Genomic DNA, 18,315 nt, shown 5'->3' on the forward strand with positions numbered 1-18,315 from the left:
GTTTTTCCCACCACGGTTTCAAAATTTGATTAAATAAGTGTGACACTTCTCAAAATATACTGATGTTAGGCCTGATTCATTTCTAACACTGGCCCAGTTTTGTCCAATGACATCTAATAATGTCTATGACTCACAGGGCTATTATATGTCATCTTTGCACGTTCTTCGTGCATAAAAAAAATGTATGTTGGGAATATTGCATCAATATCTGACATTTTTGCGGTAGTTACAAGGAATGAAATTAATGTTGACATGTTCTGAACCATGTATTTTTTACTCCATAGCAATTTGGAAATACTGTTGTAGACAACATATCAGTTGTACTTGTTAATGAATGTTTAATTATTGTGCAATTGCTTTCACCGGGCGAATAATCTATTACATTGCTGTGGCAAAAGAGCAGCACATAGTTAACTCCACCTTGACCCTATACGTCATTGGCATAACAAAGCAAGGGAGATCATGACTGTACAGTAGGCAGTTAAAAGCATGGAAAATGTGCAACAAATGTCTTACTTCATAAAGGTGTTTTTTTTTTTTTTTTTTTTACGTCCAGGTTATGTCTGCAGCTAAAATATTGTGTACTTATTTTTTTCAACGTTAACTCAGTGGTTAAAAAAAAGCAACACAGATTTCATCATGGCAAGTCTGACCGTTCCCTTGGAAGTCATCTTGTCTCCTCCCACAGTCACTGGATGATGACTCTCTCCCTGATGCCCCAGCACCCTTGGCAAACAACTGCAGATTGCTGCCCTCCCCACCCACCAGATCATCTGCGTTTATAGGAAACAATAATTGTTCCATCAAACTTCCTTGGGGCACACTTGATGATACCCTTGTCTCTGGTGAACACTTGTCATTGAGGACAACATGCTGTGTTGTATTACTTAAGAAGTCCTCGAGCCACTCGCATACCTGGGAACATATTCCATATGCTTGTACCTATGTTAATGGTCTGCAGTGGAGCTCCATATAAAATGGTTTTTGAAAATCTAGGCACAAAGAATCTGCCTGTTGCCCTCCATCCATAGTTGGCAGAGTATCACATGAGAAAAGGGCAAGAGCCAAGTTTTGCACAAGCAGTGCTTTCTACAACAGTGCTTATTGAGGGTCAGAAGCTTTTGGATCTCAAAGAAATTTATGATATTTGAACTCAGAATATAGTCAAGAATTAATATTGATGAATTGCCGTGTGTGTGTGTGTGTGTGTGTGTGTGTGTGTGTGTGTGTGTGTGTGTGTGTGTTGTTTTTTTTTTTTCATTAACAGAATGGCAACTTGCACATTGCACAGTGTAGTAACTACAGCAACGGGACAGTTATATAATGAAAATTGTCAGTGTGAAAGTGTCCCAGGCTGACTTCAGTATGCTGTGGGCGAGCCGTTTCACAGTAAGGAAGATAAAATTAAACCATGTACCTGCTGTATTTACTACTCCATAATATTTCTTTTGCATGGTGGATAGCAGTGTATTTGTTCCATGTCAATCACATAGCAACATGCACTCGTAATTTAAAGCCGTCTTGTATGGTATAGCGCATAGTTCTATTTCATTTTTTCATTTCTGAATGGTATAAATGATCTTCCACATGTGTTGTCAGAAGATGTGAATTTTGTTGTTATTGCAGAGAAGAGTATGTGGATACAAAACAATACCTATGGATGCAAAATAATACTGGTCTTTTTTACTGAATAGATGGCTATTGAAAAATTAGAAAACATCAACAGATGATTTATAGACTAATGTATTATTAATAAATTTTGGTAAGAATTAGTACATACAATTCTGTACCTCATACAAATTCCAAATGTACTACAAACAGTTTACTTGTACTATGAACTACTAGTAGCAGTGGTTAGATTTTGGGATTATAGGTAGCCAAAACCCTTAATTCGTTTAGCCCAGAAGTAATGAAGTATCTGTGTTCATACCACATCTAAATGATTTCAGGCAGAGGACAATGCTTCGGCTGGTTGGTGCGGGGTTTCAGCTTTAGCTAACCTTTGTTCAGTTACATTAACAGTATGCTTGTTTAAGGTTAATAGATGATATGAAAATAAATAAATAAAATTAGTTGTTCTGTCTTTATCCAGTGCCTGATGAGTTAGTCATATATGAAGAGATAAGGCTTACAGGGATAATATATTTAGAATACATGTTACAAGAATTGCGCATTGCATTACTTCTAGGACAACCACTTCAAGAAATTTCAGAGTTTGATAACTGTTGCATAATAGCTGTATTCGTTAATGTCTTTTGTCATTAGCTCTATTTCCCTTTCTTCAAAAAGTAATGAAAACCATGAATATAATATGAGGACCAAAATGTTTGCCAAGACTTCGTGGGTTTAACATTGAAACAGAATGTAACCTAATGCACAAGTCCACATATACACTGTATGACAAACAAGTAAAGCACCCAGACAAAAAAAGTGAACAACCCAGAAGGGGAAGAAGAAGTGAAATTAAACTTCACTGGTTAGAAGGGTAGGTGACTGTATTTCAGTGATTATAGAATAGCAAAATTTACAACGAACTTGGCAGTACCGGCGTACTTGTCAGTATAATGTTGCACCTTCTCTGATCTATACACATGCACTGGCCTGGTTGTGAAGGACATCATATAGTTATTGTATCCTGTCCTGCTGAAAACTGGCCCACAACTCTTGTAACTGGTTCATATCATCCTGTGTACTGGCACTGACAGAGTTGACATCCGAGGTGGTCCCACGTTTGTTCTTTTGGGGACGGATCTGGGGATCTTGCTGGCCATGGGAATAGCCATCTCTCTGGCACTTCACAAAGAAGTGTTGTGTGTGAATGAGTATTGTCCTGTTGAAAAACAGCACCATAATACTGCCACATGAGAGGTAACACATGAGGACGCAGAATGTTAGTGGTATACAGTTGTGCCATTATTTTCCTCAATTACAGCTGACCTGAACTTTTACCCAATGGCTCCCCATACCATGATGCCCAGGAGTAACACTGCTGTGCCTCTCTAAAACATCAGGAGAATGGGACATCTCCCAGTTCACTGCTGTACTCGATGACAGTGGTCATCTGGGGTTCTGAGAAACAGCAATTAGACACTGAACACAGTGGTGCCATTCATCAGCAGTTTGAGCTTCCTGCTCATGGCCCCACTCCAAATGAAGCTGTTTGTGTTGTTGTGTTAAAGGCAGCCAACACATGGGACGGTAATTCCCGTGTCCAGCTGCTGATAGTCTCCAAAAAATGGTGCAGGGAGACACATAATGTTGCAGGGATCCATTATTTATTCTCGGATTACAGGCGTAGGTGTGAAATAATTATGATATCCTTGGTGCCCCATACAATGATCCTCCCTTGCAGGGGAGCAAACGTGTTCGACTGGAACCTCAACGATTAGTATGTTTGCCCTCACATTTTCCCGTGCAGTTAAGTGTAATGCCACTCTCATGTCCGAATGCCCCACAAATCTGGATATTGCACAATTCAATGAGCTGTTCGAACGTAGACTGCCAGGTGCTAGTAATCCTGTCCTTCAGGAGCATGCAGCATCTTCATATATCTCAGTGATCACTCAGCATCTGATGCTTTTCCTGCATCTTACATACCATACCAGGTCTATTAACACTAAACACAGAAAACGATAATACAATCTGGTGACCATTATGTCACACAATATTGCAACTTGAATCATGTTCATGCCTATCAATGTATATGAAGTTATGTAGGCACCCGATTGTCTTCTGGGTGCTTCACTTTTTTGTCAGGCAATGTACTGGGTGTTCCATTTATCTGATAACCACTGTGCAGTGCAGTAGATGCGAGCAGCGAGCTCTCCTTTGCCCAGCAATCAGATGCCGTGTCACCCGTCTGCTGCTGCAGTACGACATGACTACATTTAAAATATAACCAAATAAATTTTGTACTCACCCATGTCACACAAGGAGATGCTGGAACTGCCTGCCATTATTTTTCATGCATTTCTGAATCTTCTCAAGAAATTATCAATTACATGATGTAATTCTCTCTGAGATGTTGGATTAATTGATTTGTGGATATTGTCCTTGAGTTCCTCTACCATGTGAAGATTTGTTGTGTACACTTTGTCCTTCAGTACTTTCCACAAATAAAAATTGTCTGGACTTAAATCAGGACCTCAAGGGTCCAGATATTTTTACAACCCTTTCATCAAACACACCATGAATTCTCTGCAAAGAAACATTGACCACGTGAGTCCTTGCCAAATCCTGTTGAAAGAATGTGAAGCTTCATTCTCTGTCACTCAGTTCATTAAAAATGGTTGCAAAGTGTTTGGCATGCATCTTTCACTAGTAACTATGTCATTAAAAATAAAATGGGCCTATTCTGTCACCAATAACTGCACACCACACCCCTATTTTCTGATTGTGAAGGCATTCTTCACAAAACACAACAGGTCTATCTGTGCTCCAGTGTTGACAGTTCTGGAAATTAACATACCCGTGTGAATGAAACCAAGCTTTGTTTGAAAACAGAATGAGATAAGGATCCATTTCACCATGTACTTGCTTTAAACCAATTTGCAAAACTTAACTGTGTGTGCAGGATCACCAGGTCAAAGTTATTGTATTAATGATACTTCATAGGGCCTTACCCCAAGCAGCTTAGCATCTCTTTGTATAGAGGTGCACAGTATTTGTTTGCTGCGAAAAATGTCTAAGAGACTTTATAGGGGAATTTTCCAGGCAGTATGCAATTTCATCAAGATGAGATTCTGTGAGCACTGTACGTCATCATTTATGCTGCTTGTCTTCAACACTTCCCATTCCACACAATTTATTCACTAGTTTATGAACTGCCTCATGACTCGTAACTTCAACACCTCGAAATTTCTGTTCAAACAATCTCCGGACAGTACGAGCGGACTCAGTATGCACATACGAATCATAAATGAGCACTCGTTGTAGAGTTGAATAATTTGCTCGTGCCATTATTGTGTTCGCAAATTTCACTGTTACACTTTTGATGCCTGTTTCACCGGTTGAATGACACTGGCCAACAAGGCGCGTCCCATGGGACCCATTCGACCGGCTGGTGCGGCTTCCATGGCTGGCCTGCAATACCCAGGTAGGGGTCATCAGATAAAAGGAACACCCTGTATATCAGTACCCTGCTAAAACGTACTAAGTGTCCTGTAGGTAATACGGTTTGCCAGAATGAAAGAACTCCCTTTTGGTTAACTACTCCTATTCTGTTGAAGAGTATCTTCACAGAAAATCTTAAAATTACTGCTTTTATTATTACAGTGCTAATAGTTACAACAACTTAAACACTTACAAAATAGTTACTTCATTATATTTCACAGCAATAAAAGGTACACCATAGAATGTGGGTATGTAACTCAATGACATAACCACTAAGTTTTCTTACTAATTTTGGCTGAGAAGTTATTTTACTTGGAACAACAAATGGGAAGACTTCTTAATTTCGTTATCAGTGAATTAACAAGTATTTCAGGAAATATGCACATAAGAACATATTCCCTAACTTTTCATGTGCTGTAATCAGAATTGTCAAATTATGAACTTCGCTTTCATACCTGTTAAAGTAACACTGGCCTACTACCTGATTTGTAGCCTAAAACTTACCGTTTTGGTGTAGTTTCCCTTGCAGGCTGTTGAGGTAGCATGGTTGAAGTTGCACAGTGTGACACCATTTCTCAAATTTAGACTCCAGATGTTTTTTGTATGTAATTTTTGCTAAGTACATTGTCATATCTACAACTGCTTCAAGTGGTAATTAGATCAAAAGAAATATAATGACATACAGATTTACAAGGCAGTTCTGTATTGACACCATCAGTTATACAACTTTGGATTTTTTTGGTTAATGTTTGTTAGACAACATGAAAGCTTTGCATTTTTATGCGTGAGTTGCATAATTTGTAAAAATTGAGGACAGGCAAGCACTTGTCTGCAGGTGAATGAGGAGTGGCACACACAGGTAAGTGGTTGCTTACCTTCAGTTACTGTTTACATGTTCAAATTTCTATTGTCACAATTATATAGTGCATGTAGTGAAGTAACAGCGAACATAAAATTTACAGGCAAAAGGGTTGTGACGCTTCATGGGAACATAACAATGAACCACCTCCAAATGTTATGGAGTATTCAGATGATGAAGAGGAAAGGAAGGCTAGAAGAATGGCAAAAGAGCAAAGGAACCAGGTAGGTAAAAAAGTTGATTGTTGCAAAGTTGGAAATATTTGTGTGGTAAACTTTGCTCTGATGTGGAAAATACTTTTTTCTATATATTAGGATAACAAGGTAATTGATTGCAAATTGAAATAGCGATAGTCATAATAAGCATAAGAGGTACAAATTATGATTTTGCTTCATGAAGTTCCACACACTAAATCTAAGAGTGTTTGCTACATTAGTAGTATCCATAATTAAGTGCTGAATTTCCAGTTTGTTGAACAGTGTATATTGTCTTATGAAAAATAAATGTGTTAGAGGTAAAAGATAAAAATTTCAAGAAGTGATAAAGGAAAAGTTTGTAAAAATAGTTACCAGGTAAGGTAAAACATAGTAACACACGAGTTATACATGTTCAGGAATTTAGTAGCTCATTATTACAGGAAAAAAGCACAAGAAAAAGATGGGATTTGCAGAAAAAATGAGTCAAAGCAAGTTAAGGAACTTAGAATTATGTAAATAATATAATAAGAAACCTTAAAAGAAAGAAAGGAAGAAACCAAGAACAAACACGATAGTTGCAAAGAATTGAAAATGAGAGTTGTAATACGTGACCCGATTGGAAATTAATTCTTGAATCAGGCTGAAAGCAGCTTGGCAGTGTTCCTGAAATACAAATTGGCAGCTGCCCACTAGGTTACTGCTGACAGACATTAAATAACAGAACAAGACACTAAGAAAAAGACATATGCTACACATCAAGCAACAAACCTACTGTAAGGTATAATGATTGTAGGCATGGTGCACTTTACAGAAGATTTAAGCATAAAAATTAAATGCAAGTGGCTACTAGATGGACACATCACACAAATAAGCATCAGATGTCGCATAAATCATGATAGCTGATCATTTGGTGTGCTTAACCGGACATTTAATTTCTTGCACAGCCACACTGACTTGCCGTGTGTGGTTCCAACAGGTATAGCAGAAAAATATTTAACAGCTTAAGCAGCTCCACATATGGCCTGATAGCGCAAGGCACACATTACAAAGAAGCTAGAAAGCAAGACACTTTGGGGAATTGGCAGAAATCTTCAGATAATGCCAAACTCGATGCTCCTAGGTAACATTTGCACTGCTTTGAGAAAATAATTCTATGCTGTGGTTAGTGCCGCAAAAATGTAAGGTGCTGACTGCAACAAACACGAGGCAGGCCAATCACTTCCTTCGCACTCAGCTGTGCACAGCCAAGGAAAAACCACTGCGGCTAACATGACTCACCAGCAGTACTGAGTGCCTCTAGTCAGACAGTTCAATTGCCTGCCCAAACCAGTGAGCGCACAGCCTTAAATCACAGCATGACCATTTACCAGCCTGCCACCTCGTGGATAGTATGGTCTCGTTCCTAGGCAATGGCCAAAGATATGCAAAGCAGTGCTGCAGCTATCAATATTTGATGTGTATGACAAAGTGGCATGTGCATGACTGATTTGTGACCTGTAGAATATTGAATTAAGATTTTTTCAGTTGTAATTTTTTTTGGGTGACGTTGTGATACCTAAGGGTCAACTGAAGGAAATCATGCTAAGGTTCCCTTTAATGGCTGGTAAATGCTATTGCCCAGTCTGGTTTTTGAAGGAGAGTTTGTTTTAGTATAGTTCAGACATGTTTGGTAACAACATTGTTGATGTAATAGCTAATTACAGAATGTATTATTCGGAAGAAAAAATGGGGCTAGCTATTATTGAAACTATAATTTCTGTGGAACTGTACATTTGACTTGAATGTTTGGTAGCTGTACTTTTGAATTATCTCGAGACATTGCTGTTTCGAGATAGTGTGTTCCAAGGAACTATTTGGTATGTCAGATGGAATTTGACATTTTGCTTTGCCCAGGAATGTGTCTGAATGCAGTTTGTTCTCTATGGCCATCCAATCAATGGTATTGGAGAATGGTGTTGTTAATGTTACCTAGTGATCAGTACGAGTCAGGTGTCAGTGTCCAATCATATCTAGAACACATTAGTTGGAGGACATGGGTGCAGCATATATTTTTCTCTCCCCCCTCGCAGAAACAGAGGACTCTTAGTATGAGGACATGTTGATTAAAGGGGTACCATAATGCACAATAGTGACTGAAACTATAATTATGTGATAAAATTCGAACCTGTGTCTGGCCGTCCTGATTTAGGTTTTCCGTGATTTCCCTAAATCGCATCAGGCAAATGTCGGGATAGTTCGTTTGCCAGGCCACAGCAGACTTCCTTCCCCGTCCTTCCCTAATCCAATGAGACTGATGACCTTGCTGTTTGGACCCCTTCCCTGAATCAACCAACCAATCAAATTTGTGGTATCATTTAGACATATTGAAGGCAATTTCAGCGAACTGTATTTAATGAAATTTGGTTGTATTTCTTACAACCTGAGAGCAAGAACAATCAGAACAGACAATTTCTCATTGTGAACATCTACCTGAGAAAGGGGATACTGTTCCATCAGCTGGAGTCATTTTTTGATTGATTTTGTGTGATATTTAGATTACCTAGAAGTGCAGGAATATTATTGTAGATCAGAATTGTTTCTTTTTAATTGCATTAATTTTATAGTAAATTATTAAAAAGTTACTGTTGAAGATATTTTTTCAACAGGACAGTGCCTCTGTTTAGCCCTTTAAGTTTCCTTTTGTTGGTTTCGTAGTGGTAAGACACCAAACCTGGATTTAGACAATGGCTATCCACATTGTTTTCTGTGGTTTCCCTAACAATTTAAAGGCAAATGCTTGGATGATTACCTTGAAAAGGACAAGTGTGATGTCTTTCTCCATCTAGTTCTTGTGCTGTTATATACTCTTCAACAATTGTTTAATTGCATTGAATTTTGCACTGCTACCTCACGCACTTCTGCACCAACATGGTGAATTAGGTCAATTCAGTGGAAGACATTGTGATAAAAGTTCATATTTTTCAGTGCTCAGTACACATCTTTTGCAGAAGGCTTAAAGATTCAAGAAAAGTTGTGGTCAAAAAAGTTACTGGTGTTATTGCCACCTTGAAATGAAGGTGATGTTGAGACAGTGAGTGGAATAAGCAACAACAAAACTGGAGAGTGTAGAGGATGCTGCTGCTGATTGTAATTATAATGATGTTGAATGCCAGAGCACTGGCTCTAGGAGGCACATTGCACCTCGTTCCAGGAAAGGAAAAAAATCCCAAACAGTACCAGGAGTGGAATCCAGTCCTCTGCAAAGCAGCCAGACACACTGACTACAAAAGGACCATCACCTTACAGTGCTCTTCCAATGCTGTAACAAGATGCTTCTGAAATAATTGGTGCTATAAAGTTTTGTATAGAACAGAGTGCAATTGCCATATTGGGCTTGGGGATATTTCGACCAGGAGAACGCAAACTAAAAGATCACATCAAGCTGTGGTATGCAAGACTGACTCTGGGAATAATGCTGTGGGGCTAACATGATTTTATATTTATTGTGTTTAGGGTGTACCAAACAGTGCAGAATTAATCTGGGCAATCATCTGGCCCATTATGTTGCTTTTCTTAAGAGATGGAAATGTGCTCTTTCAATAGGACAGTGCCTATACACAAACTTCTCTGAATCTCTTAAGATTTTGGGCAATTTAATGTGTTTTGAAAACTTTATTGAAGTTGTCAGCAATCCTATTATAATCTTCAAAAATAATAACAGCAGTCTAGATCACAAACACACTTATTCAGAGTGACCAATTTCATTCGTTACATGATAATCTTCAGACCTAGCCATTTTGATGGACAATGACTGTGCGTGTAGCAGGAACCTCAGAATGATGGTAATCAACTGCTACCCTGTCATTCTGAGGTTCCTGCTCCATACACAACTATTGTCCATCAAAATGGCTAGGTCTGAAGATGATCGTGCAACGATCTAAACCAGTCACCTTTGAATTAATGTGTTTACTACCTAGACTGTTAAGGAAACAACCTTGTCATGGACTTTTCATAAAGACTGGAAGGTGTGTGTGTTTGTCAAACATGGATGATTAAGGTAGCTTTAGATACTTAAATTTTGAGTGCTTTTACAAAGTAATTTCCATATGTGTAAGCACTAAAGATCTGTAGTGTAATGATGCGAACAAATGAAACTTGTCCGTGCGAGGTAGCCGAGCGGTCTGAGGTGTCTTGTCACGGTCCGCATGGCTTCCCCCATCAGAGGTTCGAATTCTCCCTCGGGCATGGGTGTGTGTGTGTGTGTGTGTGTGTGTGTGTGTGTGTGTGTGTGTGTTGACCTTAGTGTAAGTTAACTTAAGTTAGCTTAAGTAATTTGTAAGCTTAGGGACTGATAGCCTCAGAAGTTTGGTCCCATATTGTTAGTTGTGTGGATGCCAGTGCTCATTTAGAGGCTTAGCATGTATGGACATGTGAAGATCAGTCTCTGCATAAATGAATAGACTGATTGTAGGTTATGGCCAGCAAGAAAACTGAATGCCTAATGTGTACTTTGTCTGAATAATGCAAATAAGATGACCTAAATAGATTCTTGAATCCATGGTTGACTTCCCGAGGCTGTGTTTTGATAGGGTCATTCCATATCAAATCACCCAATAAAAAATAAATTTTACACCCACCTCCTTATATTTTCATGAAATTTGGCTCAAATGGTTCTAATACCATCCTGACAACACCTGCAAATTTTTTTTGCTGTATCTCTTACAGTTTTATTTTTATAAATTTTTAAAGTTTTTATGTTTTGCGTTTTCTGAACCTTCGGAAACGGTCAGTTTAATTTGTATTCAAAACTTTAAATTTGCTTATCTTAAAAACTCTTTTAGATAACATCATGAATTTTTGCAGCAAGTTTATTTATTATACATATTTGAAGATAAAAATGATGCTATTAAAATATATTAATATTTTCTATGAAAAATATATATATATATGTATTTTTTTCTTTTTTTTAACGGATGTTTTGTTTTATAAGAATTGCAATATCTCGAGTCTCAGACCTGATAGAATGCTCAAATTTGTTTTAATTTACTCTTAAACATATAGGCTACTTGATAAAACAAAAATAATGATGGCTTTTTAACATGTTTATTAATTATAGTAGATTACATTAGAATTATGTACAAAGATATTGTACTTACGACACTTATGTATAACCCAACTGATTGCTTGAAACATTGAATTTTTTGAGTAATTTTGTCTTTTTAATACACATTAATGCTGATTCAACTTGTTTTTCCACTTCATCCAAGAGCTTTCAGTTCTTTTGATACAGTCTTTTTTGAAGTAATACATTCTCCCAGTGCTGCTTGATTGAGGTGCGTCTACTACACAGAATATGTGCTCCAAAGGCACTATGCAGGAATCTTCTCTTTCAGGCCAATAAAATGATGCAGCGGGTCCTGAAGGATGTAGAAATAGAATTTCTGCATCTTCTTCATCATTGAATATTGTTTTTACCAGTCCAAAGTACCAGTTACCATCATAATTTGCAGCCACATAGCAATTTATGGGTGGTTCAACACGAACCCAATCAGAAGATGAATGGAAAGAAAAGACTAAGGAGGGTTTTACACTATCTGTAGTCCATCTAATTTCAAGGTTGTTTGTTGGAAGTGGTTTGAAGTTATGAAAACTTCTAGTTCCAGGAATGGTTCAGGTTGCTGAAAAACGTTTTTCTAGTTTTAACCGTAGCAAATCAGCTTCTTTTTTGTCAATAAAGTAAAAATGAATGTTTTCAATATTTTTTCACAAAACTTATACACATCGATTGCTGTCATTATTTGTTCTTTGTCTGAAATCTGTACACTGGCTTTCCTTAAAATTCTTTTAATAGTTCCTCCTAGGCCATCACAAATTGACTTCCCGTGACTTGTTGCAAAAAAAAAGTGTTGGGCCTTCAAATTAAAGTCTCTCAAGTGTTCAGTCAAATTTTTAAAATTGTTTCTATTTTTGTACTGCCCAGCACAACCATCTGTAAAGTAGTGAACTGTATCAATGTCAGTATGATGTAATGACAGCCACTTTGTAATTTCTTTTTGTACAAAGTTAACAAAACCAGTGTCATGTTCTTGGTCATCACTAATAAAACAGTGGTTGGAAACAAAAACATTGTTTTCCTCATTTCTTAGAAAAACTCCAACTGGGTGTAGAGTACAACCACCTCTATTCCAGTGGTAACTTTGGATGTCATTTTGTATAACAAAGGAATAATTTTCACTGAAATCCATCACAATAATTGCTGTTTTGGGTGGTGGGTCTTTTAATCTTTTAAAGGCTGCTGATTGGGATTTTGCTATAAACGAGTGTGGGGTGAGTTTTTCCAATGACCTAACCAATAAAGAAATGTAGTCTTCAACACTGATAGACTGTTTGATCATTTCTGCCCCGTCTGTGTTAACCCACTGACTGATTACAATTTTTTCTTCTAAATCATAATCTTCACTTAGTTTTTCAGTTAAGCACTCTGTTAGTGCTGTATTTGCAGGACAGCTGTTGCAATGATGTAGCATGCAGTTTTGGTTTTCTGTGTTGCACACAAGCATCTTAATTAGGTCTTTATAAGATTCTTCAATTTTCACAGCATCCAGTAATAGTTTAACATTCTGCTGGATACTGCATACACATACAGTGTGTGTGCCTGCAGCACCAGCAAGGATACACCATTTAGGTCTCAAGAAACAAAATTTTGAAAATCCTACTTCTACCTCAGGATTCTCCCATTTGAAAGAATAATAGAGTTCTCTCAAGTTACACAAAATGAGTCTTTTTTGCATGTACACATTTTTTTGAACACTTGCTTTGTCTTTTGTTCCAGGTAGCACTCTGGAACTTTCATCCTTTTCATAAAAATCTGTTACAAGTCTTACAGTATTTTCAGAAAGAGTTTTACCTTTTTTTGGACCAGGAGTTTCCAAAATACCATTTTCAGGTTTTAGCTTTCTAGCTAGTCGCACCATGTACTCACTTACATTAAATTCTTTCATCACTTTATTTCGAGTCCAAGAATCTGGAGCCAAGGTCAGAATCTAGATTTTTCTAGACCTCCCAACAGATGAAATCTTCTCTTTCATAAGAGAAATCATTACATCAATATCCTTTGCTTTCTCAATCACACTTGTATCTTCTTCGTCATCATCAGAACTTGGTGCATCATATTTTAATGCTTTTGAAACCGCCTTTTTTGCAGTCTTTTCAATACTGCTAACCTTCCTTTTAAAATAAGACCCTTTACTTTGTTCTGACAAGCCATGAAGCTTTATCGGTGTTAAACCTAAATAATCAAGAGCAATGTTTGTTTGTACGAGGGATTCATTTCTGGATTCCAATGATTCTAATTCAACCATGACTTCATCATCTGTTTCACTTTCATTGACTTCAACTCTTAATTTTTCCTCACAAAAGGTGTGTAGGTTGTTTGGAAACAGTCAGATTTTTTATATAACCCTACACTACAGGTTTGAATATCTGACATACTGATTTCACTTTTGGTCTGATTACTGTTCTGGTTACTTTTGTAGGATATTGGAAAAGAATCTCTGTAAACTAAGCAACAGTACTTACTGAGAGTTCGAATAAACTTAATAAAATACTATCCAAGCACTATTTAACACTTTAATAACTTTTTACTTCAAAACACAGGAGTAACAATACAAAATCCAAGTGTACATTGTTACTCCAAGAAGACGAAAACTTATTTTCGGTGTCTAAGTCACTTGGCATTTTTTATTTTTAAAATATAATTATTATTTTAAAAATTAGATAACTATTAAACAGGTTAAAAAGCCAACATAATTTTTCTTTTATCTAATAGCCTATACAATTAAGAGTATTTTAAAACAAATTTGAGCTTTCTATCAGGTCTGAGACTTTAGATATTGCAGTTTTTGTAAAACTAAACATCCGTTAGCTAAAAAAATAAAAAACTTATAAATTTTTTTCATTTGGAAGAATTTAATATATCTTTATGGTAATTTTTTTAACATTTAGATATAATACACAAACTTATTCCAAAATTTCATACTGATATCTTGAGTATTTTTTAATATACAAATTTTTTTAGTTGTGAGGACACGTTTAAGTTACAATTTCCAACTGCTGAAACAAAGCCAAATCTAAAAACTTTAAAAATTTATAAAAAAAACTATAAGAGATAGAGCAAAAAAATTTTACAAGTGCTTTCAAGGTGATAAAAGAAGTAATTGTACCAAGTTTCATCAAAATCTGACATGGTTGGTGTCAAGGCCTGGGTGACTTGACATGGAATGACCCGATATGGTTGTATTTGGACTGAGTTAGTTATTTTTCTGTTATTGTGTAAAGATCACTGTTTGCCAGAATTAAGAGGTGTTTTTTAATCCCTTTTTCTTAGTGTGTTTATGAAAAGGGAAATTGAAACCAGCAATAATCTTAATATTTCAAAGTACATTACTTGCAGTAGTTCATCTTTCTCTTTTCATTCCTGCCTTGATATTTTTAAAGCAAATTTTAGTGTTTGATAACTCTATATTTTTGAAACATTTTTGTAACCACTATTTTGGCAGAAGTGTTTTTCACCTGTGTGATGGCTGGAATTAATTATATGTGATGACTAAGAACATTTTAAAAGAAAGTGTTACAAGAAAACGAGGAAATGCAGTGTTAGGCATAGAAAAGCATTGAGCTACTTGTTTTAAATTTTCTACAGAAAGCAGTGGAGAAATGTTGATATGGCAATGGTCTGATGGTTACAAAAGGGAGTTGGGATATCAGTTTGAGTATGTGAGTGAAAGTTAGCAGAGGTTTCTAATTAGAGAGATGTTTGGCAATTAAATCTGTTTAAAGTGATGTCTTCTAAACGGCTGTAAAGGAAGCTAGTGAGCTACATATAATAGCTATCATCCATCCCCCAGGCTGCAAATTATGTAATTGATACACATTTTATACAGGTAATTAGCACCCAAATATTTACTGTAGATTAGTGCACCGTGTATTATAAAAGTCTTTCTGACTTTACCTTGTACTTTTAATTATTCATAACAGAGTGCCTTAAGTATGGGGCAAACATAAACCTTGGACTGTGCTACACATCAATCTTTTATGACAACATTTATTTTGCATTCATATTCTTGATTTCACCAAATCGCACCCATATTGTCACATTCCAGTCAGGGGTAACATTATCACAATTCAGGAAGCAGCTCCTGGGTCACATAAGTTTAGTTCATAATTTATGAATCAGAAAGGAGATCACCATTTCATAAGTCCCCTTATAGAGGAAAAAAATTGATATTTGTAACAAGTAAAAAAGTAAAGTTGTATACATGGATACAGTGATTTCCTGTGTATGTTGTTAGTGTTAGTTCGGCAAAAAATGTTGATCTGCTATTAATGAAGAGCATTAGTTTCCTACATGTGCTTTAATGGCTGTAAATAAACATATTGATTGGCAGAAGAACCTGTATGTTTCTGTTTTCCAAATTATATTAATTCAGGTGTTCTCAGTTACAGGCTTAATACAGGTACACTTATACTGTGTTAATAATACATTTTTTATACAGGAGAAAGGTGAACCAGATGAGAAACTTAATAGGAAACATCAAACATACGAACAAAGAATGAATGCTCGTAATCTAAGGATGTCTGAGAAGCATTGGAATCGTCCCTTCAAGACACAACAACCTACAACAGCTTCCATTTCACAAGCTTCAGCAGCACATCATCAAATACAGAGGCCTGGAAAGTTCCAAGGATCAGTGGATGGGGTTCGTCCAGGATTTCAAAATAACTTTAGGCCATGGGGGCCAGGTCCTGGTCAGGTGAAGCCCCAGTGCAAGACCTGGGGCAATGCACATCATCATGCTCCTATGCAGTCTCCAAATATTCACCTGCATCTGCAGTCGCCAAATATCCAACCACATCCATCTAGTTTTGTTAGGCCACCAACCTTTAGCATGCCAAAGTACATGCAAAGCCCTCCACCACCTTTCGTTCCATTCCCAACAACCCTTATCCAGAATTCCCAGAACCAACAGCCCATTTTTGATAGTAGCATGCCACCACCACCAGTTCCACAGTCCCCTTGTAATGTCGATACTGGTATTCGTTTATTTCCTGAGCCCAGTCATATGGCTCAGTCTAATCTCGGTCGTTGTGGATCTGTTCCACAAGGGTTGCACTTAACAGCTGCAAGTGGTGTCCATCATGGTAGCACTCACACACCTCCTACACCTCCACCTCTGAACAGAAGCGAATCAATGCCCTCGGTTTTTCCTACATTGCAACCACCAAATGCTTTTGTAAGACCAGACACAACAAAACCACCACCCCCTGTGAACAGCCCCCTGTCATACCAGTTTGGCAGCACAACATTCGGAAATCCTGTAGCGTTCTCAAATACACAAGCTTGCCCTACAAGGCCTATGTACCAAACACCCCCTCCAGTACTTTCCCCTTGGCTGCTGCCACCACCACCCCCACCACCACCAGCAGCAGCAGAAGCTGTTTCTCAGTACCCTCCTCAACAGATACAACAAAACCAAACTAATTACAGTTATGGAATGTAGTTTCCTATTACTAATTATTGGTTTATTTCCACACAAAGTGCCAAGTTACAATGTATTTTTATTTTGAATTTAGTTTATATTGTGTAGAGATTTTTGTTGTGCTCTGTTATCTGCGTAATTGTGTGCATTTTCAGCTTATCAGTAAGCTGAAGTATTTGGAGTCTTTATTCCAGACTTTTTTATCTGTTGGTCTTGCATGTTTTTTTGTTGTGAAGATGTCAATTTAACTGTTTATCTGATGAAATATTATGCACCATGTTCATTAATATTAACAGATAAATTTATACAAGATATCAGAAGTGTCATTTGTCTGTTTCGTTCGAACCAGAAGTAGTTTAATGAAGAACCACAACTGCAATTTGGTAGTCAGTTTGCTGTCTCTCATTCATAATATACTGTGGCATTCTAACTGGTTCTGCAGTCTTTGTTTTGTGTAACAGAAAATAAGGGAAATATTATAAATAGCAGAATTCATTTCATGAGATTGAAACAGTCATTATTTTCTCATGTATTGTACACTGTTAATTCTAAGTACCTGTTAAGATAGCCAAATGTATTTGTTCCTAATTAAAAAAATCACATTAAATTATCAAAATTTAGATTGTAACTTTGCGGTCATATATTTTTCAGGCTCTATTTAAAACAAATGTACTTTAATTGTACAGATAGTACAAACTAACTATTGTGTGTCAGTAAAATGAGCTTTTATCTTCCTGGCTGCTGATGAAAGACTGAAAAATTAATCATGTTGATTTCTTGTAAATGTTGAAGGCACTGGTCTTACCCATGCAGTTACATTTCATGTTATCATTATAAGGTTCATGAATTGTATCAAAAATATGTAACTGTGGACATACTTGGTTGTAAATATGTATGTAATATGCAGATGCTTTATTAAAGAGGATTACTTGCAATTCAATTTACAGTGTTTAAAAACTGAGTCCTTTCCTCTATCCAGTCTAGAGTATCATTGTCTCACTGGATTTTCCATAGTTTGATTCTCACACTAGTTAAATATATAAGTTAGGCCATGAAATAAAAGGAGAAATTTACAAAGAAGTTTAAATTTAAACAATAGTTACTTTCCCATAATAACCTTTCTAGGAACTTTCCAGGCACTTTCACCAAGTAAAGTCGATCCCTGGAATTACTCGGTCGAGGCTGTTTTTCCTGCAGCACAGTCTTTAACTTCCATTATTTACAGTAATAAAAATGTGTATTAATTGATAGATATTACATTAGACATTTATTAATGGAAGACAGCTCTGACTGCAATTCGTAGAGCAAAACTTGTATATTGTATCAGGTTGTTGTGGCAGCAAGAAAAATTGGTGTTTAAGTGAAAGATTGTCAGTACTATTCATCAACATCTGCATTGTGGATATAAATCTGCTTGAACAAATTGAACTGATAGCATGAAATTTACAAACTATCTTCTGTTCAGTAACAGGTTGCACAGGGCTTGGAGAGATAAATTTGTCTTAAGATTCATTGTCACCCACTTCAGATTACCTATGTTATTTGTGACTTCATTTCATACCGTTGTATATTTCAAATGTGAAACAAGCCAGCGAAACTCGACCTAGCACATAAAAAAGATGAGTTCTTT

The 18,315-nt window shown here is 36.7% G+C and overlaps 1 protein-coding gene across 4 annotated transcripts in view; it reads left to right on the forward strand.

Moving 5' to 3' along the window:
* Positions 1 to 17,625, forward strand: part of LOC124596124 (H/ACA ribonucleoprotein complex non-core subunit NAF1) — a 37,956-nt gene extending 20,331 nt beyond the window's left edge. For all 4 annotated transcript variants that reach the window (XM_047135142.1, XM_047135144.1, XM_047135141.1 and 1 more), the window contains exons 5-6: positions 6,075 to 6,195; positions 15,702 to 17,625. In XM_047135142.1, coding sequence (XP_046991098.1) covers positions 6,075 to 6,195; positions 15,702 to 16,706 — 1,126 coding nt within the window. In that variant the 3' untranslated portion in view covers positions 16,707 to 17,625. The remainder of the gene's footprint in view (positions 1 to 6,074; positions 6,196 to 15,701) is intronic.
* Positions 17,626 to 18,315: the final 690 nt, after the last annotated feature.

The sequence above is a fragment of the Schistocerca americana genome, chromosome 2 (genome assembly GCF_021461395.2).
Source record: "Schistocerca americana isolate TAMUIC-IGC-003095 chromosome 2, iqSchAmer2.1, whole genome shotgun sequence".
Taxonomy (NCBI): Eukaryota; Metazoa; Arthropoda; class Insecta; order Orthoptera; family Acrididae; genus Schistocerca; species Schistocerca americana.